General features: G+C 31.0%; 1 protein-coding gene and 1 pseudogene across 1 annotated transcript; both read left to right on the top strand.

Moving 5' to 3' along the window:
• The first annotated feature begins 5,283 nt into the window (after positions 1–5,283).
• Positions 5,284–6,284, top strand: LOC100790891 (uncharacterized). Its single transcript, XM_014770757.2, has one exon. It carries the CDS (start codon positions 5,333–5,335, stop codon positions 5,924–5,926), a length of 594 nt encoding a protein of 197 aa, XP_014626243.1. The 5' UTR covers positions 5,284–5,332; the 3' UTR covers positions 5,927–6,284.
• Positions 6,285–9,197: 2,913 nt separating this feature from the next.
• On the top strand, positions 9,198–20,468 carry LOC100812150 (uncharacterized; annotated as a pseudogene).
• Positions 20,469–22,329: the final 1,861 nt, after the last annotated feature.

The following is a 22,329-nucleotide window of genomic DNA, read 5'->3' as shown; positions in this document are numbered from 1 at the left end:
CATTTCAAGTTTAATAAAGTCGTATGAAATTGGCATTCCTTGCTAATTGGTAACATTAATTAGTTTATTATTATATTATTATTAGTTTGGTATCTTGTGTCTTGCATAAATATTAAATTCACATTTATAAGAGTAATTTTTTATATTTTTAAATTTTTTTAATATATTTTTAATTATTTAGTTTAAATTTTAAAACATTTATGTAAATAAATATTTAAATATATTTTTATATGCATACATGTTCTAAAAAAATTATTATTATTGAGGGTGTTGTCCTAGGTAAAATTCCCTTCAATTTGACCATGTACATGCTCATTTTTTAATTTGTTTTAAAAAAGTTGATTTAATTTATTTTTTGGGTAATTGTGTTATTGGTTCAAAGTATCTAATAACTTGTTGATGATTAATTTCTGTAAAAAAAGGACGTATGTTCATGTGACAAAACATTAATTTATAATATATTTTTAAATTAAATTAATTAATTAACTATATTAAAGTTATCATATAGACAAAAATAATATAAGTAGTAAGCTGAATTTATTAGAAAGAGTGATAAAAACCAATAAAATTATTTATATATATTATAGGTATGATGTAGATTAATTTATTTTTTAGTTGATTTAAGTACCAATAATATAACTAATAATTTATAAATTGATTAAATTAATTTTTATCTTTTAAAAATAATAATATATTAATTAGAATACTTAAATTAATGTTTTTAAAATTTTAAAACATATTTCTAGAAGAAAAAATGTATGAAATTAAAAAAACATTATATACTGGGATAAGTTATATATAGATTTTTTTTAACATTAGAAAAAAATTTTGTATACGAGAATAATTATATACCTATGTTAGAAAAAATGTATCAAATTTTTAAATAATAATATAAAATTTTAATATATTAAATATTAATAGAATAATTATATTATATATTGATAAATAATTATATACTTGTGTTAGAAGAAAATGTTAAATTAGGAATTTTTTTATATGAAAATAATTATATAACTGTGATAGAAAAGATGCATAAAATTTTTTAAATAATAATATAAAATTTTATTACATTAAATGCTGATAGAATAATTATATTAAATATTGATAAATAATAAAATATATACGCAAATGTTACAAAAAAACTGTACCTCACACAGAAAAGGAATGTATAATCCGTAAATTAATTATACATGTAAAATAAAAAAATCATGATAATTATTAATAAATAATTACCATAATTATAATACATTAAATAAATTAAATATCATATAATATAAAATTTTCAGAATCAATTTAAAATGTAATAAGAATCATTAAAATGAATTGATTGAATTAAATAATACTATTTAATAATTTTGAAAGGAATGAATATGAGATTGTCACATAGAATCAAATCTTTAAATATATATGTATAGATGAGAGATTGATAATTATTACACTATTTTATAACTTTTAATTTAATAATGTTTTCTTAAAACGTATTATTGAATTGAAACTTTAATTATATAAACAAAAATTCATATTAATCTAAACTTATTTGTTACCTCTCATATAGATTAAAATATGAATAATTTAATTATCTTCTTATTGTTGTTTAATTTTGACACAAACGATCTTAATAATATATAAATATAATTCAACGATTAGATTAATAAAAATCACATTTATATCAAGTTATAAAAATTAATATAATTTGATTCCTCTTCATATATATATATTAGATTTGGTTTTCTGTTAATTTTTTTATAATTTATTCCATCCCAATATATTTATTGTTCTAGATTTTTTTAATAATTCAAGAAAAACTAAAAACTAAATAAAAAATATTACAAGTTTACAAAATTAACTTTATCATCGTTATTAATTCATATATAATTTTTGTTGTCCATCATTATTTGATTCCCCATCAATTTTTTGCATTTTACTATGTTCCATAATATTTATGATCCTAAGTTTTTACCCAAAGCAAGAAAAATGAATAAACAAATAAGAGTGATAATTTTATAAAATTAACTATATAATCATTAATTCATTATGATTTTTGTTGTTCATCATTAAAGTTATAAGTGATATAAATGAAAAACAATAATTAATATTACGTTTAAAAAGTTAAAATAATATTTTTTTATGACGACAATGATCATGAGACGAAAAAAGTATTATTTTTTTCTTTTTTATGAGTGCCGTGCTTATCGATCGAAAATTTGGCAAAGAAATTAACTGTCATTGACCTGGAAAAGGAAAAAAAAAAAAAGAAGCTAGTCGACATACGTGAAATTTTTTTGCGGACCACAGGTTTAATTAACATCCACTTATTTCAAAGGAAACTAGTGGCTTCTAGTGACTTATAAGACTTTATTGAAAAACGCCTATACTCTATATATTAACAATTCAATAATTAGTAGTTTGAAGGTTTTTTTTCGTGAATATACTTTTTCTCTCCTATTTTTTTTCATTTTATATTATTTTGTAATTTAATTTTTGATATATACTGCTTAAGATTTTGTGCTTTGAATTTGGTCAATCTACACTAATGTACAAATCAACGTGTCCAAGGGACTACTAAGAACAAACAAATTATATAATTATGTCATGTATACCTAACTCTCTCTCCTTTTTTTTTTTTAATTTAAAATATTATAAAATATAAATATTATATTATATAATTTTTTAATTGGTTTTAAAATTACTTATTTATTAAATTAAATTTTATAATTTTGTTTTTTAATTTTTTAAAGAAAATGATATTATTAAATATACTTATTTTTGTTTTATTATTTAATTTACTTAACATATTTTTTAGGTGAATATTTTTATTTAAAATCTAGATTTTTTAATATAATTATGTTACTAAATATAATTAGTTTGTTTATGTCATTAGTAGTTATCATCCATCAAATACCAGGGATATATCACAATCGGCATTGACAACACTCGGCATATATCTTGCACAACATATTTCAGATCATCATTAGTTTAGTTTTGTCATATTTGTGTTGTAATTGTATTTTTTAATATGTTTCATTACTTTTTACTATCATCTCAGTTACTATTATTTGAAATTTTATGTCTATTGTATAAGATAGATGTATCAATTATTTTTTTTACTATGTTTTTTAGCTTGTTTCAATACTACTAACTAATTTTCTTATTTTTTTAATTAACGAACATAACAAAAAAAAATACCAACAACACATAAATTTAACTACAAAAGTACATACAGCGTAACTAAAAAATTGTACTCTAATTTTATCCAATTTTTTTATTTTTCTTTATCTGTATATTTTTCTTTAAAAAATAAAAAACAAAATTATAAAATTTAATTTAATAAATAAGTAATTTTAAAATCAATTAAAAAAATTATATAATAATATTTATATTTTATAATATTTTAAATTAAAAAAAACAAAAAGAAGAGGGTGTATTTACTTTTATACAAAACACAAAATTGTTCACGAAACTAAGTAGATTGCGCTGGAAATTCACCAGTTCCAAGTACAAAGTCTAAGCATTATAGATTGAAAATTAAATTATAAAGTCGTGTAAATTAAAGAAAAAAGTAGGAGAAAAACAATGTATTCACGGAAAAACCTAATTTCAACTATAAATATTAAGTTAATTAATGAATTAATTAGACGATGCCCTTTTCTCAAGGGCTAACTAACTAAACTAATTTAATTTCAAAGCTCGTCTCTGCCGTAAGAGTAACGAATTCAAAGTATGCCTTCCTGTATATACACGTACATGTATATAAGTACGGTATTTGATTTAAGAAACACGGGTTTCATGTTTTGATTACGAAAATAATTAACGAAAATCTGTTACATGTTACATGATCAGTACTCAGTACACAACTTCCCCCCTCTTTTTTTTTTAAAGTTATTTTTAACAGTAATTATTTGTAAATTAATTTTCCTATATATATATATATATAAACGTGTAAAACTATCTTCACAATAAATATTATAAAAAAATACAAATATCATATCAAAAATAAAAATATAATACTTAAATGTTATTATTTTCACAATTAGATCCCAACTAAAAGTAATTATTCGAATATTAAAATATTGAAATATCATACATATTAGAAAATATATTAACTAAAATAATAGGAGGTGTCACAGCCCCATACAACACATGTAATTTCGTCTTTATGATATTATGTACATTTTGGTATCCAACTCCATGTACATAATGCATTAAAAATAAATCCTCATGTACACAATAACAGTAACATAAATACGCGCGAAACCATAATCAAACCATATCTTATTACCTTGCTTCGATTATGACGAGTCAGAATTCATTTTCAAAGCATTTCTATTTATTTATTTATTTTTTATCTTACTTTTTTTTACTGGAATTTATTTCTTATCTTATAAAAAAATCAATGATTGGAATCTACAACGCACTAAAATACTTGCAAGGGAAAGGAGGCAAATCTCTTGCGATTGGTCAACTTTGCAATCACCGGTTTCTGTATTATTTTTGCTAACCTAATTCTAACATTTACTATAATATTTAGCTAAATATACATGGGTAGTTTGTTAAAAAGAGCTAGAAGGTTAATAAGTACTTAAAAGTAGTGATTGAAGAATTAAAGAGAAAAAATAATATAAAAAGCTTAAAATTTAACATTATCAATACACTCATACTGTATTTTGTAATAATCATCTATACTTATTAATATTTTTAAAAGAGTTGTTAGTCCAATCCATGTTAAATGAATTAAAGACGTGGAATTTATTACGTACGTTGGTCTTATATAAAAAATAAATTAGCGAGTCTGTTTCACCTAGCTTACATAAGCGACTTGTCTTATCCTAAAGCACTTTCCAGAATTTCATAGTTGTTATTTACCATATGATTCGTGAATCCTTTGTTTTTTCTTCATTCAGCTTATAGAACCTTCTACTTCGAGCCATAAATGTCTAAATACATGGATCACACAAGTAGGAAAATGGAAAATTCAAACGTAAACATCAAAGAATAAGTAGAGCACATTTTAGTTTAATATATAGTTTGAATATAACAGCACAACATCAAGGTTTAAACCTTATGTGCCGTGTGATGATTTGTTTGTGGCAAGTCTAACACATGAGTGTAACTCGAGAGAGAAACAAAAAACAAATCAAAATATTCAAAGCCGGCATGGCTGACCAGACTCCACCGACCCCTCCACGCCATTCACAAACAACCCTATTAGACCTTATCAAAGTCAGACTATTTCCTTCATATCTTCCCTTTATATAATATTCATCATTTTTGTACAATCTCCACACATCAACACAACACACAACAAATTCTCTCAAGATTTCTTGCCCTTACAATGGGAAATGCCGCAGTGACTCCATGCTTTCATCCAAAGAATTCCTCGTCATCGTCATCGTCGAAACTTATTTTTTGGGATGGCACCATGAGGTGTCTCAAGGGTAAGCACATTGCTGGTGAGATCATGTATGAGTTTCCAGACAAGGTAGTTTGCCATGCAGATTCTTTCTTCATTGGACACCCAATTCCTGCTTTAGCTTTAGAGGATGAGCTCATTCAAGGTGAAGCTTATTTTGTTCTCCCCATTGATAGCTTCACATGCAAAACCCTTTCTATTTCTTCACTCTTGTCCTTGGGATCAGACCCTAGCAAGTCCACCATCAAATTTGGGGAATGCCCTTTTGAGTACTTGAAAGGTTCCAATGGAAGGGTGTTGATAAAGGTCATGCCCGAGTTCATCACAAGGCTAATCAATAGAAGTAAAAGACCTTGTTGCCCCAGCAGCAACGACAACAACAACTTCCTATGCAGCACTCCTGAGTTGAGAAAACACTACCAAATGCTAGTGAAATCCAAGGACCAAGTTTGGTCACCTAAGCTTGAAACCATTTCGGAAAACAAGGTTAGGTTTTCACCGTGTAGATTTATATAGGTTTAGAAAGGAATTAAGAAAAAGAGATGGCAGAGGTTGTATCTACTAGATAGTTTTCATTTATTAAAAAGTAGAGAGGTATGCACTTGAAAATTGTACAATTATACATTACACACATATACATCAATTAATTACGCCCTAGTTTTGTTCATAATTTTGTGAAGTGATATGATGAAAGTTGTTTGTAAAATAGTCAAAATTAATGAAGATCCAAAGCAAAAACTGAATTATTAGTACCACCGTGAGCACTCCAAAGCCACCGTCAATTCAACCTGAAACAAAGTGTGCTTTCATCTCCAAAATGCCATACCAGTGTATTTTCCAAAATTATTTCATCAATAAATAAGTTCTCAGCAAATTCTATATGTATTTAGTAAATTTCAATTTTGAAGATGACATCCTTAATTTCAATGTTGATATATACCACTATCTTAATTTTATTTATGTATGCATATTGACATTTAAAAAATACAACAATAACAATAGCAAAATCTTATCCTACTAGATAAGATCAACTACATAGATTATAAGACTTATTTGTCAAAATTAAAAACAAAGTTTCAAAATTACTATTTAGCGTTAAATTTCCCTTAATGATCTCTTCCTGTAGAGTTTCAAGCCAAAAGATAAGGTGCATACATATTGGAAATTGAATTTTTATTACTAAGATGTAGGTGACTCAAATGTAAAGTGAAAAATTATATTTTACTAGATAAACCTTAGTTAAATAGATACATTAAAAGTAATTTTTGTTTCAACTTCAAAGAGAACTTATTTATTATAGTTGGTAGCAATCTTCACTATAAACAGATAAAACAATTAGTGGGGAAACATAACATATGAAGAGAGAGTGTGTGAGAAGAGAGATTGTGAAATAAAGTTACTTTGTTGAGAGAAAAATGTTTTTGTGTGAGAGTGTTATCATTTCTTATAACCATTGAGTGGGGTACTCAGGTTTGTAGAGTGATAGACTATTTAAGGTGGATTACAATCATGTAATCATTTTTGTGATAGCGAAATACTTTTTGAGACGATTTCGTGGACATAGGCAGGAGGTGGCGAACCATGTTAAATTCTTGTGTTTGTTATTATTTTTTTACAGTGTAATAATTGTTGTGCTCTCATGATCCTCTGTGGGTGTGAGTAATTTTATTTGTGGAAGCGTTGATTACCTAACAGTGGTATCAAAACTATGGTCGGGAACACACAAAGGTTCGAGATACCATTGTTTGACAGAAAAATAAATTTTATGATTTGACATAGTACTATTAAAGACCTTTTGGTGCAGCAAGGTCTTGATCAAGCGTTAGAAGATGAAAGGCCAGCTTCTGTAAATGAAATCGAGTGGACTAAGATCCAAAGGAGAGAAGTGAGCACGATTCGGTTAGCCCTTGCTCTCGAGATAACACAACATGTTGAAGGAGACAACACCGAAAGCCTTGTGGGAGAAGCTTGAGAATATATATGCGTCAAAGTCGCTAACCAATCACCTATGCTTGAAGATGGAGTTGTATCAACTCAAAATGGAGATGGGAGGAGATCTCCAAGACTATATCAACAAGTTCAATCAACTAGTAAGTCAATTGTTGAATGCAAATGATAAACTCTCTGAGGAGGAGCATGTGTTGTGTTAACTCATTGGCACATGCACCAAATTGTCTCAAGTAGTAAAGTACTCAGAAGTCTGAGTATCGAATCCACAGAGACTTTGTTTTGTACTTGTGTTGGATAATTTCCAATTTATAAGGGAAAAGATAAGATGAGATAAAAGATGAGTAAAAAGAACAATAACTAAACAATAGATATTAATAGAAAACAAAAAAAAATAATAAGGAATTCAATGAGATGAGAATGTTAGGACCTAGCATGTCTTATTTGCCTAAGAAATATTATTTTATATTTTTCTCTACCAATCAGGTGAATTTTTCTTACCCACTTCTATTAGAATACTTGCCCCTAATGTCTCACGACGACAAACCTATCTTACCTATCTATCTCCCAAATGTCTTTGCAGAGATTCAATAGATAAAATGCATGAAGTTTTAATTTTAGATGTTTACTTTGATGCATGGGCATAATGCAATCACTCTATGTCTAGCAATGATTTTATTAAGATACCCCTTCCTTTTAGTTCTATTAGAAATTACCCTCTGTCGAGCGACTAATCCCTAAAACTGATACATGTAAGACCTTCCTTGTATTTCTATTAAGGATTACCCTCTGTCGAGCACCTAACCCCCAAAGATGATGCAAGGATGAATGATACATGAAATTAAAATAAGAAAGAATAATAGGAAAGAAAACACCTGTTTGCATTGATAGATATGAAGTGTACAATACACCTTTTGACTTTTTAGGTCTGTCATGCCCTAACTAAGGGTTTAACCTCTCATAGCCATAAGGGGCCTTAAATTATAAAAGGGGTATAGGAGCTGATGGAGGAGAAGGGATGAATAAAGAGAACAGAAAATGATGAAAGAGAAGAAAGAATTCCCTAAGGGAGGGTTCTCAGGCTTTAGGTGTGTATTAGAGCGCTTTGAGACTCGGTGTGTCTTTTCTCCTTGGCTTGACTCCCTTTTTATAGTTGTTGTAGTGGACTTGGGCCTGATGCAAAAAATCTTTCTTATTCATATTTTTGATATTTTCTGCATCTTTTTGGATTTTATCTCTCATTTTCATATCTGCAAGTCATAAATAAGAAAAATATCAATTTCTAACATTTAAACCAAAAATAATTGCTAAATAAATATTTTTAAAGATATTTCCATTATATTTTTATTAAAAAAAACTCATATTTAGTAGTTATCAAGTTGTTGTTGTTGGCCACACTACCAAGGTCCTTCAAAGCTTTGGTTCAAATGTTGCTTGTGGGAAGATCAACTTTGAATCTGGATGCGGTGACTGCCGCTCTTAGAGAAAATAAGAGAATGATGAGAACTAAAAATGTTGATGATGAACACCATGCAATAGTTGTGGTGGAGTCTGAGCGAGGGAGGAATCATTCAAGGAAACATGATGGGTCAAAAGGAATATTAAAATCGCAATTGCATCCGCAATGAGATATGAGTAACATACAATGTTACTATGTTACTATTGCAGTGAGAATGGTCATGTGCAAGTGAGGTGCAAAAAAATGAAGGAGGACCTGAAGAAATTAAGAGATATGAACAAAGATGACGCCAACTCCTAAGCTAATGTAGTAAAAAGTGTTGAAGATGAAGATGATGTGTTTTTGGCAACAAATAATGAGGTTGCTAAAACAAAATGGGTGATGGATTCTGTTGCCTCAAAGCACATTTGCAGATATCGAGAGATGTTTGATACTTTGAAAATCGATGGAGAATTCGGCTATTTCAAGTTATGGAATGGTGGAAAAATGAAGGTCGAAGGCATATGGAGCGTGAGGATGAAGCTCCATGATAGTGTTATTCGAACTTTCTCAAATGTGAGGTTTGTACCTTCTACTGTTGTCAATATGATTTCTATGGGAGAGATGACATCACAAGGATACAAGTATGTTGGTTCAAAGTGGGGATGCAAGGTGTACAAGGGGAGACATTTGGTGTTACGAGGACACAAAATAAAGGTAACTTTTGCTATTTGGATGGTCAAGCCTTGAAGAGGAATCATGATAGCAAAGTGAAGAAAGTGAAGTTTTCTAATGTTGTGGAAGTGTTGGGAGATACTTCCGTTGGAGGGAGAGTTTGTTCACTTTCAAATTGATTGAAGGATATTTCTCTTTTGGGTTGAGGGGGAGAATTATAGAGTTTCAAGCCAAAAGATAAGGTACATGCATATTAAGAATTAGATTTTTATCACTAAGGTTTAGGTGACTTAAATGCAAAGTGAAAGATTGCATTTTACTAGATGAACCTTAGTTAAATGGATGCATTGAAAGTTATTTTTGTTTCAACTTCCAAGAGAGCTTATTTATTATAATTAGTGACAATCTTTACTATAAATAGAGAAGAGAATTTATGGAGAAACACAACACATGAAGAGAGAGTGTATGAGAAGAGAGATTGTGAAATAAAGTCAATTTGTTGAGAGAAAAATGTCTTTGTGTGAGAGTGTTATCATTTCTTGTAACCATTGAGTGGGGTTTGTAGAGTGATACATTATTTAAGGTGGGTTAGAATATTGTAATTATTTTTGTGATAGTGAAATACTTTTTGAGACGATTCCGTGGACGTAGGCAAGAGGTGTCAAAGCACGTTAAATTCTTGTGTTTGTTATTATTTTTCTACGGTATAATGTTTGTTGTGTTCTTACGATCTTTTGTGGGTGTGAATAATTTTATTTATGGGAACGTTGATTACCCAACACCTCCAACTTCCTTTTTAGTCTCCTCCTTTTAACTAATGACAAGTTTTATGTTGGTTGTCAAGGTCCTAGCTAAAACAATCCTCCTCCTTAACCAAAGCTTGGGACCGATTATGAAAAAACATAGGTGGCGTTGCATATTTAAAAAATAATACATATAAATTTTAAAATGCATAATATAAATAAAACTGTGCAAATGGGTCAAAATCTAGTATCATATTGTACATTTTGGTATATTTTTTGGAGGTTATACTGATTTTCGCCGTTTAACCCATGTCACCTCATTAAGGTATCTCTAGTAATGGAAAGTTGTCTTAAAGACCAGCTGACACAAGGACCTCAAAGACATGGTCAACTTGTCACCCAAAGCTGGCACTTGCGTCTAACTTGGATACATTCGGTGAAAATTTATAATAACATGTAATGCATACTGCAACCACATAGCTTTCCATGTGGCATCAAACAAATCTAATGTGTTTTCCTGCCAGAATGCCTATATTAATTTTAAGGACTCCTTTTCACATTAATGAACTAATTCAACTCATTTTCTCACCTCTTTGGTTCACATGCATTCTTACTTTATAGTTGGAGTCTTCGTAGGTGTCGTTGGAGTCACACACGGAGGACCACTCCAAACCATCTTCGAGATTGCCAAAATCTTCCCTTGTGTGCACCGTCCGTACAACAATTCTTTAAGAAAAACACACTTCTTCATGCATAATGATGACAAAACACAAAAATAAGACAACACCATAAGAAGATAAAAAGATCACACAAATTTATTTAACATGATTAAGTCCTTAAGTCTACATCCATAACACAAATTTATTTGCCGTAGTTTGGTCTCTCATGCCTACACCCATAATACTAATTTATTTAATGTGATTCAAATCTTCATGCTTACATCCACAATCTCATTTTAAGTTTTTTTTTGAAAAAACTTGATAGATCCTCCTTTCACGTGATCTCCTCTCTCACTTAAGGTGGTGACTCCCTCTTCAATTTTTGTGGTTCTTCTTATCTCAACAACCTCTATTAATAAACTTAGTATCATCATCTTAAAAGAAAAAATAAATCTCTAATTTACTAATAATATCTTTAAATTTAAACAACATCCTAAAGATAAGATACAACATTTTAAATCTAAACAATATCCTAGAGATTTAAAATTAGAAATTTGAATAGTTTTTCCTAATAATCCCTCCCTTAATTAAAAATTTTAAATTTCATCTTCAACCCTTGCCATCATGGATGCTGGTCAAAATCATGCTTAAGCTCCGCAAAAACTTTGGCATGTTTTCTGATATGTTATGAATATATACTACTTGACTTGTACCACTATTAGCTAGTGTATTTGGAACACACTGTTTGACTTCCACATCATCAAGAAGACTTTTAGCATAAGAATTCCACACGAATTCACCATTAGTTTCCTCAAACTTTAATACTCGTCACAAGTTAGTTAGCTGCACAAACTATCAACTCTAATACCTTTTTGGGTAAAACACACACCTCTTCATGCAAAATGATGAAAGAACAAACAATAAAACAATAAAGGCAACATCATTAGCAAATAGAAAAATCACATAAATTTATTTAATGTGGTTTGACTTTTCATGTCTACATGTAAATATTATTCATATTTCATCATACAAAAGAGCGAGACAAGTTCAATTGTAGCTAGTCTAGTGGACGCAACAACATAGATTATGTTTGACAAGTCATTTCGTATTTATTTTTTTTTGATTAGTTGAAAAGTTAATTTGACTATTTAGTAAATAAGATTTCATCTCACACACTATTTCAACGTGTTTTGTTCTCACTCACACACTTTTAGGAAAACTTTCCAAAAGATCACCCATTCCATAATTACTCCATAATTATAATTCTTTTAAGTCATCATTCTTTAACTATACAGTCTCATACCTGTATAGTCTTTAAATTCCTCTCATTTTGGTGTGATTCGTCTGAGGTGTTTCAAGTAACATTTTTTAAAACAATAGCTTATAGCTTCTTGTTTCTTTATATTGTATTTTTTATCCTTAAAATATTTATTAATTTTTCTTATTACTCTCTTTAAATAAAATAAGATTTTATTATTTATTAAATTGTTTATTTTATAAATCAAGATATTGATAAATAAATGATAAGTTTATTTTATTTTTGTTATTATATTTTATAACTTTTTATATTATACTATTTATTTTAATCATTATATTGTTTATAATATTTAATTTATTATTTGAACATAATAATTCACAAAATTGACAATGATAAATGTTAGATTTATTTTTTTCTATTATTTTAAATAATTTTATGTTGACCGATTTATTTTAACTAGTATACTAATTAACATAATACAATTATTTGGATAAAAAAAAGCATAATAAAAAGATAATAATGTCTACTTAAGTGTACATTTCTTTTATACTTTATTCTAAACTTGATTAAGTAGAATATATAATATGAAAAATTGTAATAATTAAAACTAAAAATGTAACTAAAATATTTTTTTTATAAATAAAGAATTTTAATAATTTAAAATTAATTGAAAAAATAAAATTATAACACCTTAAAATACATTTTTATCTGTAAAATAAAATTAAAAATTATATAAAAGTAAAAAGTATCACATAAATATATGTTCATTTATGTTAGTTTAAATTTTTCAGTTATCTCAACAAATAATTTTACCAAACAATTGTCGTTTAATAAGTTAACTTATAACAACTTTCAACTATTAGTTTTCAACTAATTTTTTAGTTTAATTTTTCAACTAGTTTTGCCAAATATTTGTCTAAATAAACTAACTTAAAAGCTTTCAATTATAACATTTATCTTTTCAGTTAGTTTTATAACATAATTTTATAATTTAATAAGCTAGTTTAATAATTTCTCAAATTTGAACTAGTTTGTTAGTTAATTTGTGGAATATAGTTTTAGACCAACAAAAGCTTCATTCAAAAAATCTTTCGTAAATTAATGCAGAAAGAACCATTTAATTTAATAGGTTTGAATACAATAGTACAATATCAAAGTTTAACTTTACACCACGATTTATATTTTTGGCAAGTCTAACACAAGAGTGTACCTACTGGGGAGAGACAGAAAACAAATTAAAAAAAAAAGTTCAAAGCTGGCATGGCTGACCAGACCACACCGACCCTCCATGCCTTGCACATATTAACAACCATAGAACTTTTTTATAAAGTCAATTTAATTAAAAGTCAACTATTTCCTTCACCACATACATATACATCATCCCTTCATATAATATTCATCGTTCTTATACATTCTCCACCCATCAAGAACTAACACAACCATTCTCTCAAGATTTCTTCCTCTTATACAATAGGAAATGCAGCAGTGACTTCATGCTTTCATCCAAAGAATTCGTTGTTATCGTCATCATCGAAACTTATATTTTGGGATGGCACAATGAGATCTCTCAAGGGTAAGCACATTGCTCGTGAGATCACGTTTGAGTTCCCAAACAAGGTAGTTTGCCATGCAGATTCTTTCTTCATGGACACACCATTCCTGCTTTAGCCTTAGAGGATGAACTCATGCTTTAACAGTGTTTATATTGCCTCAAAAGGAACAACACTAAGTGAGGCAGAGCAAGAACAGAGCAATCATGCTTTAACAGTGGCCATTGCCTCAGCAGTAGTTGCTGAAGCTGTTGTTACTGCTGCTCATGCTGCTGCTGAGGTTGTTCACCTCACTGGGCAACGCAAGGAAAACTCAGAAGAATCTCAACCTGTTCAAACTGCATTTCGAGGTTACCTGGTGGGTTTGTCCAACCCATTCTCTTTGATTTGTGTCACCTTAAGACCACTTTGCATAATCTTTACATTCACTGCTAAATTCCTCACTCGTGGATTTCTTACAGCATTCAGTGTTTTAAAAAATTCAACTCAAAGAGAGTAAAAGAAATAACAAAAATTGGCAAAAAAAAAATAGAGAGAGAGAGAGAGCAAGTACTAACAACAATAGAAATTAGTAAGTGGAAGAAAAAACCAAAGTCAACTTACTCTATTCTTTGTCATTTGTTTTCTCTTGATCAGTGACTGATATGTTAGGATATGGGACGTGGTTATGCCTTTTCTCTATGGAAGGATATGGTAGAAATGTATGATAGAAATGATGGGAGTAGGAAGAGGATGGGTTTTCAGATAATTGACACCTTAACTTGAATTGTGCTTATTAGCTTCTTTACTTACATTACATGGCTTGCTATAACTTATGCATTTATATAGGTTACATAGGTGATTTCTACACACTTCTATACTACTTAGTCCTAGAGTCTTCTAGACTCATCTATCATCTACCATCCATCTCTATAATGTTCTAGGTGCTTCTATGACTTTAGATAATAAGATATTTTTTTACATCCATCAAGAAGTTTCTACACACTACAACATCTCCATAGGTGTAGAACTCTCTAGATAATGGACCACCAATTATACATCTACACTTTTCTAGATTAATCTTCAACACTCCCCCTTAATCTAGAAAAGTCTTGAACTCCAAGCATGTATTTGAATTTGATGAACTTCTCTATTGCAATTGGCTTGGTGAAGATGTCTGCTAATTGTTCTTCAGTCTTGCAGAACTCCATTTTGATTTCTCCACATTCCACGAGCTCTCTGATGCAGTGGTATCCAATCTCAATGTGCTTTGTATAGCTGTGGAATACTAGATTCTTAGTCATTGCAATAGCTGACATATTATCACAATGAATAACTGTTGGAGTCTTGGAGTCTTGTTGTACTTCTTGCAGAATTTTTCTGAGCCATGTCGCTTCACACGCAGCGCTTGTTGCAGCCATGTATTCTGCTTCTACTGATGATAGAGCAATTGTCATTTGCTTCTTTGACGCCCATGATATTTCTTTGTTGCCTTGAAGAAACACATATCCACTTGTGCTTTTTCTATCATCTGTGCTTCCTGCCCAGTCGCTATCTGTATAACCTGTCAAGTTAAAGTCTCTATCTGCCTCGTACAAAATGGCAAAATCCTTTGTGCCTTTGACATATCTTAGGATTATCTTGGTTGCTGCAAAGTGTGCTTTGCTTGGGTTACTCATGAATCTAGACACGATGCTAACTGCATGTACGATGTTTGGCCTTGAGTTGGTTAAGTAGATTAGCGAATCGACTAGGCTTCTATAAACTGTTGCATCAACTTTGTTTTGCCCATCATCTTTTGAAAGCTTCTCGTTCATCGCCATAGGTGTGGCAAGTGGTTTGCAATCTTGCATATTGAACTTCTTCAATAAGTCATCCGCATATTTTTCTTGCGAGATAAATATTTGTCCAGGTCTTTGCTTGACTTGCATGTCGGGAAGATATCTCATGAGTCCAAGATCGGTCATTTCATACTCTTGCATCATAGCCTTTTTGAATTCTTCAATCATCTGTGAGTTGTTGCCGGTGTAGATTAAATCATCTATGTATAGGCACAAAATCAATGAATGATTACCTTGCATCTTCACATATAGTGACAGCTCACTTGGACTTTTGAGGAATCTATGCTCGACGAGGTATTTGTCTATTTTGCTGTTCCATGCTCGGGGAGCTTTTTTGAGACCATAAAGTGCCTTTTTCAAGTGATATACTTTGTCTTCTTATCCTTGAACTTTGTATCCTTGTGGTTGCTCCACGTAGACTTCTTCTTCAATCTCTCCATTCAAGAAAGCTGATTTTACATCTAGTTGGTAGACTTGTAGCTTCAACTGTGCAGTTAAGGCTAGTACAATTCTGATTGTTTCCATGTGCACAACGGGAGAAAATGTCTCCTTGAAATCAACTCCTGGCAGTTGTGAATAGCCTTTAGCGACAAGTCGTGCTTTGTGTTTCTGGATTGTTCCATCCTCATTATATTTAATTTTGTAAACCCATTTCAGGCCAATGATCTCCTTGTCTTCTGGTTTTTGCATGAGCTCCCATGTATGATTTTTCTCTATCATTTTGATTTCCTCGTCCATGGCTTTTCTCCAAACTTCTTCTGTTGATGCTTCCTCAAACTTTTGAGGTTCATAGGCAAAAAATCCAACATTTGTGTATTTTGGATTCGGTTTGTGTGGCCTTCCTGATCTTCGAAGTTGTTGTTGTGGGACTTCTTCTACTTCTTCTTGCTGGTGCTGTTGGTCATGTTGTGTTGGTGATGGTGGCAGTGTGCACGGGCTTGGATTGGTTACTTCTTGCGTCTCATTGACTTCAGTACTCCATTACCAGCTTGCTCCTTCGTTAAAGATGACATATCTTGAAATGATCAGCTGCTTTGAATCTAGTTTGAATAATCGGTAACCTTTAGATTGGTCACTATAGACGACAAAGATACACTTTTCTCCTTTTTCATCGAGCTTTTCTCGGTTCTCCTTTGGAATGTGCGAATAGGCAACACATCCAAAAACTTTAAAATGATCAACTGTTGGTTTTCTATTGAACCATGCTTCATATGGCGTCATATTTAAGACTGCTTTAGTTGGAGAACGGTTGAGGATGTATACTACTGTGCTAACAGCTTCCGCCCATAGATTCTTTGGCAAGTTCTTGTGTTGTAGCATTGATTGAGCCATTTCCACAATGGTTCTGTTTTTCCTTTCAGCGGCACCATTATGTTGTGGAGTGTGACGAACAGTCAGCTCCTTCTTGATGCCATGATCATTGCAAAAATTGATGAATATGTGCCCATTGAATTCTCCCCCGCGATCTGTTCTCAAGATTTTGAGGGAATACCCACTTTGCTTTTCCACTAGGGCCTTGAACTCCTTGAAGCAAGAGAATGCATCGGATTTTTTTTGGATGAAGTACACCCACATCATTCAAGTGTAGTCATCAACGAAGAGGAGAAAATATCTTCTTCCACCAAAGCAGGGGGTACTTGATGGTCCCCAGATATTAGCATGCACCAATTGAAGTAGAGCTTTAGCTCTCCAAGATGTTTTTGGAAATGGTAACCTATGCATCTTGCCATAAATGCAACCTTCACAAACTTTAAGGTTAGATGAAATAAAAGGAAGCCTAAGCACCATATTTTTTTGTTTTAATAATTTGAGGCCATTAAAGTTTAGATGACCATATCTCAAGTTCCACAGTATGGACTCATCCATATTCTCACATTTCAATTCATTGTTTTGCCCAAATGGCATAAATAGAGGAAATACTTTATTAGGAGCCATTTTGATAGAAATAATTTGGCCCTTTCTTTTATCAATGATATTACATTTATCATCATCAAAGATGACTTTATAATTTTTATGAATAAGTTGACCAACACTTAGAAGATTTTGAGTAAGACCTGGCACATAAAAAACATCATGGATATATTTTTGGCTACCATTTTGAGTTTTAACAGCAATGGTGCATTTTCCTTCAACTGTTTGAACATTTCCATCACAAGTGTAACTTTGGATTTTATTGTCTCATCTAGTTGCACAAAGCAACTTTTGTTTTTTGTCATGTGGTTTGAACAACCACTATCAACATACCATACATCCCTTGATTCTTGAGAAGATAAAGCAGAGTACAAAGTATGATCAAGGGATTCTTTATTTTCTAGAAAATTTGCTTCTTCTTTTTGTCGGTAAAAACAATCTTTTTCATAGTGTAGGTGCCTTTTGCACCTTTTGCATTTGTACCGACAATCATTTGTATCATGATTATTTTTCTTGCATAATTTGCAATAGGAGCTTGAAGCATTATTACTCCATTTCTTTCAGCTCCTTTTACCACGATTAGTAAATGCTCCTCCTCTTTTTTTGAGGAAATTTACTGTGGTTATTTTTCTTATCTCCATCATTTTTAGAGATATTAATTTTAGATTGGAATGCTTGCTTTAGTGGCTGCTCAAATCTTTTCATTCTAGCTTCATGAGCTTCTAAAGAGCCCATTAATTATACTAGAGTGAGTTTAGATAAATCTTTTGATTCTTCTATGGCAACCACAATATGATCATATTTTACGAGAAGACTTCTTAATATTTTTAGTATTATTTTGTTGTCTTCAATCGTGTCCCCGTAACTTTTAATTTGATTGAAGATATTAGAGACACGAAAGAAGAAAGATTATATAGATTCATCTTCCCGCATTATTAATGTATCAAAATCCTTCCACAAAGATTGAAGTTTAATAGAAATTACCTTGTCCGTGCCTTTAAATTCATTTTTCAGAGTCTCACACGCCTCCTTTGCATTTTTTGCTTGCATGATTCTTGGAAAGATATCTCTACTAACTCCTTGTTGGATGAATAACAGAGCCTTAGCATCATGTTGCTTGTTTTGCTTGTACTCATTTTTCTTTGATGCTGTCCACATAGCCAATTCTTCTTGGCTTTCTGGGACTGGATAGCCATTCTCTATAACATCCCACAAGTCTTGTGAGATGAATAGAGTTTGAATTTGGATGCTCCAATAATCATATGCTTCCCCATTAAATATGGGAACTAAGGTTTGGTTATAGTTGAAGGTTGGTGGGCTAGGTGATGTAGCAAAGGCCATAGGATCAACACTACTCTGATGCCACTGTTAGGATATGGGATGTGGTTATGCCTTTTCTCTGTGAAAGGATAAGGTAGAAATGTATGATAGGAATGATGGGAGTAGGAAGAGGATGAGTTTTCAGAAAATTGACACCTTAACTTGAATGATGCTTATTAGCTTCTTTACTTATATTACATGGTTTGCTACAACTTATGCCTTTATATAGGTTACATAGGTGATTTCTAACACACTTCTATACTACTTAGTCCTAGAGTCTTCTAGACTCATCTGTCATCTACCATCCATCTCTATAATATTCTAAGTGCATCCTATGACTTTAGATAATAAGATATTTTTCTACATCCATCAAGAAGTTTCTACACACTACAACATCTCCATAGGTATAGAACTCTCTAGATAATGGACCACCAATTATACATCTACACTTTTCTAGATTAATCTTCAACATGATATAAGACATTATAGGCAAGGAAGGCTTTGAGGCTCACCCAAAATGGAGTGTCAGCTAATATAATGCTAGATACAACGATGAGAGGATATATATGGAGCATACAGGATGAAGAATTTTCTGCACTAAGCTTGGAAACGATGAAAACAAGCCCGAAAAGAGGAGCTAGGGAGGAACTACTGATTTGTGCAAGAGATGCTAGGTTTGTATAATCCAAAAAGGGATTTCAACTTACAACTAAGTAAATTTAGGGTTTAAACAAACACAAACTCACAATGTCAACAAATTGATATTATCATAAACACCAGGCATGCATCAATGAAACCTATTTTATCGAGGACAACACGAACAACAAACTTGCGGCTGAAAACAATATTGATACTTACTGCACATCGGTCGGAGTGAAGACCAAGCTTGCGGTTGGCTGTCGAGACTTAGATAGACAATGACAAGGTTGCGGCTGCCACAATTCCAAGCTCACGACGGAGTGAAGGAGTGAGGTACGACCAAGCTTCTCCTCTGCATTCGGAGGTTTCCAGAATATGTCAAGAGAAGTTGAATGAACGTACCAGTAGCAACGAAAGTGAAAAATCACGAATTAAAATATGAAAATTTCAACGATGGTACTGGGTATAAACCGTAGTAATCTTGTAACATACAAAGGCGGTTTTTATAAAAGGCGGTTTTATAACATTCACATCAAAGGCGGTTTTATAAAAACCGTCGTAAATGCCTTCATAAAGTTGATTAAAATTTCAAAAATGCCACTGCGTGGTTTACTACATCGGTTTTCTAATAACCGATGTAGATTTAACGATGTAGATTGTTTATTTTGTAGTAGTGTCATTCAAGGTGAATCGTATTTTGTTCTCCCCATTGATTGCTTCACATGCAAAACCCTTTCTGTGTCATCCCTCATGTCCTTTGGATCACACCCTAACAAGTCCACAATCAAATTTGGGGAGTGCGCTTTTGAGTACTTGAAAGGTTCCAATAAAGGGTGTTGATGAAGGTCATGCCAAAGTTCATTGCATGGCTCATCAATAGAGGTAGAAGACCAAGTTTCCCCAACAACAATTATAGCTTCCTATGCAGCACTTCGGAGTTAAAAAAACACTATCAAATGCTTGTAAAGTCTAAGGACCAGGTTTGGTTACCTAAGCTTGAAACCATTTCGGAATACAAAGTTAAGTTTTCACCAAGGTAGATTTATAGGTTTAGAAAGGAAAGAAAAGGAGAAGGTAGAGATTGTGTCCACTAGATAGTTTTCACGTATTAAAGTAGAGGCCTATTCACTTGAAATTTGTGCACTCATACGGCACTCATGTATATATCAATTAATTACGGCCCCATAGTTTGTTTGTTTGTTTGTTTTTTTTTTTTTTATAAAAGGTTGGGTAAATTGGATTTTAGGATTTATTAGGATTAAGACAAACCTCTTAAGATTTAATAAATGTTTATAGATGTATTCATCAATTATCTATTAACAAGATTTTTACGGTAACGAAAATCAAACTCACATTCTTATGATATGAGTTTGATTCTTACTAATTGAATCAGCATGTAATTTATTGGCTCCAACCCGTGGTTCTAGCTGTTCATAATTTTGAGGAAGTGGTATAATGAAAGTTCTTTGGGAAGTAGTCAAAATCGATGTACTTCTCGAAAGACTAATTCCTCCGGGCCCCCGCCCCCAATTTAGAATCAGAACACTGGTTTTGTTGTTGATCCCGTACATGCACTAAATTATGTGTCATCCTAGGCAAGTGACTTGTTGCTTATATGCGAAAGATATACTATAGCAACAGAAGATTGATTATTATATAGGATATAGCTGAAAACAAATAAAAAGAATGTGTAGCCATAGAAAAATTAAGGTTAATTTTACATTTGATCTCCCATAGTTTACATGTGTTGCAACATAGTTACATAGTATTGTAAAATGTGTAAGAAACAAGAAGTTATTTCCAAGAACGCTTCAACCTAGAAAACAGAAGCTTCAAATTAACAACACCTGAAATACAATCCCCAATCGCTGAGAGCGTCAACACTGCCTGAAATATTAGCACTTCTAGTGATGCTTTTTTATTAATGGGTACGAAACTTGAACTTGTAATCATGCAAATGGCCCAAGAAATACAAGATCCATATCGATCTACAATTGTCAAAGGAGTCCCTATTTACTAAAAAAAATATATTTCCGACAGCTGAAATCCGTCGGTAATTAAAAAAAAAAGTATTCGTTTTCTTATTATCTTTTAAATAAATCATGATATTATTATTTTTCTTATTTTATACTTTTCATTTATTTCAATAACTAGTTTTAACAAATATTTCTAATTTAATAAAATAATTTTTCAGCTTAAGAGTATTAGCTAACTTTTAACTTTCAGTTAATTTTTCAATTTTTAATTAATATTTTTAGTTTTTAAATTTCTAATTAATTTTTTTAACTAATTTTGCCCAACATAAAATAAGTATTTAAATTAATTAACAAAGTAAGAACCACTCACTTGTCAAGAAATAATTAAACAAATTAATATTACTTCGTTCTTCTAAAAAGTTCTAACCCTCTAATATTTTTCTATTTTGCAAGTTCAAGTGACATTCCCATGGACACGCTACGAAGGCACGCAAGGAAAATTATGCTTCCAAAAACTTCTTGGTTCTCATTGATATTTTTCAGTTGCACTGAGTGGAATTTGATACACCCTAGAACTTCTTATCATGTGTCATGCACACACAAAAGAAAATCCCTTTTAAATATAACTTCAGTAATTGTTCTCCTTCCCTAATAATCTATTACTTGCATTTTATCTCTTATTGATTTAAACTAGGTAAAATTGTACAATGTTTCTATCAGAAATCGTGCCTTTTCGGCCTGAAAACAATTTTGAAACCACTGGCAGTATTCATAGTTTACCTCTAACCTAGGGAATGCAAAGGCCCTTTCAGAACTAATTAGAAAATTACCTTTTTTGTGTGTGTGCAAAACAATCAAATTTCAAATGTTGGAACTTCAGACTCAAAACCATGTGTAGCCTGGTATAATAGTCGAGGCCCTATACCTCTTTTCACCTTTAAATATGCAATACATCTCTCAACCTCAGATTTCACTTGTAAATA

This window comes from Glycine max, chromosome 18 (genome assembly GCF_000004515.6).
Source record: "Glycine max cultivar Williams 82 chromosome 18, Glycine_max_v4.0, whole genome shotgun sequence".
NCBI classification, from domain to species: domain Eukaryota; kingdom Viridiplantae; phylum Streptophyta; class Magnoliopsida; order Fabales; family Fabaceae; genus Glycine; species Glycine max.
This window is presented reverse-complemented; position numbering and strand designations above follow the sequence as displayed.

Excerpts from the sequence above, each read along its gene's own strand:
- LOC100790891 (XM_014770757.2), top strand. The coding sequence starts at position 5,333 with ATGGGAAATGCCGCAGTGACTCCATGCTTTCATCCAAAGAATTCCTCG.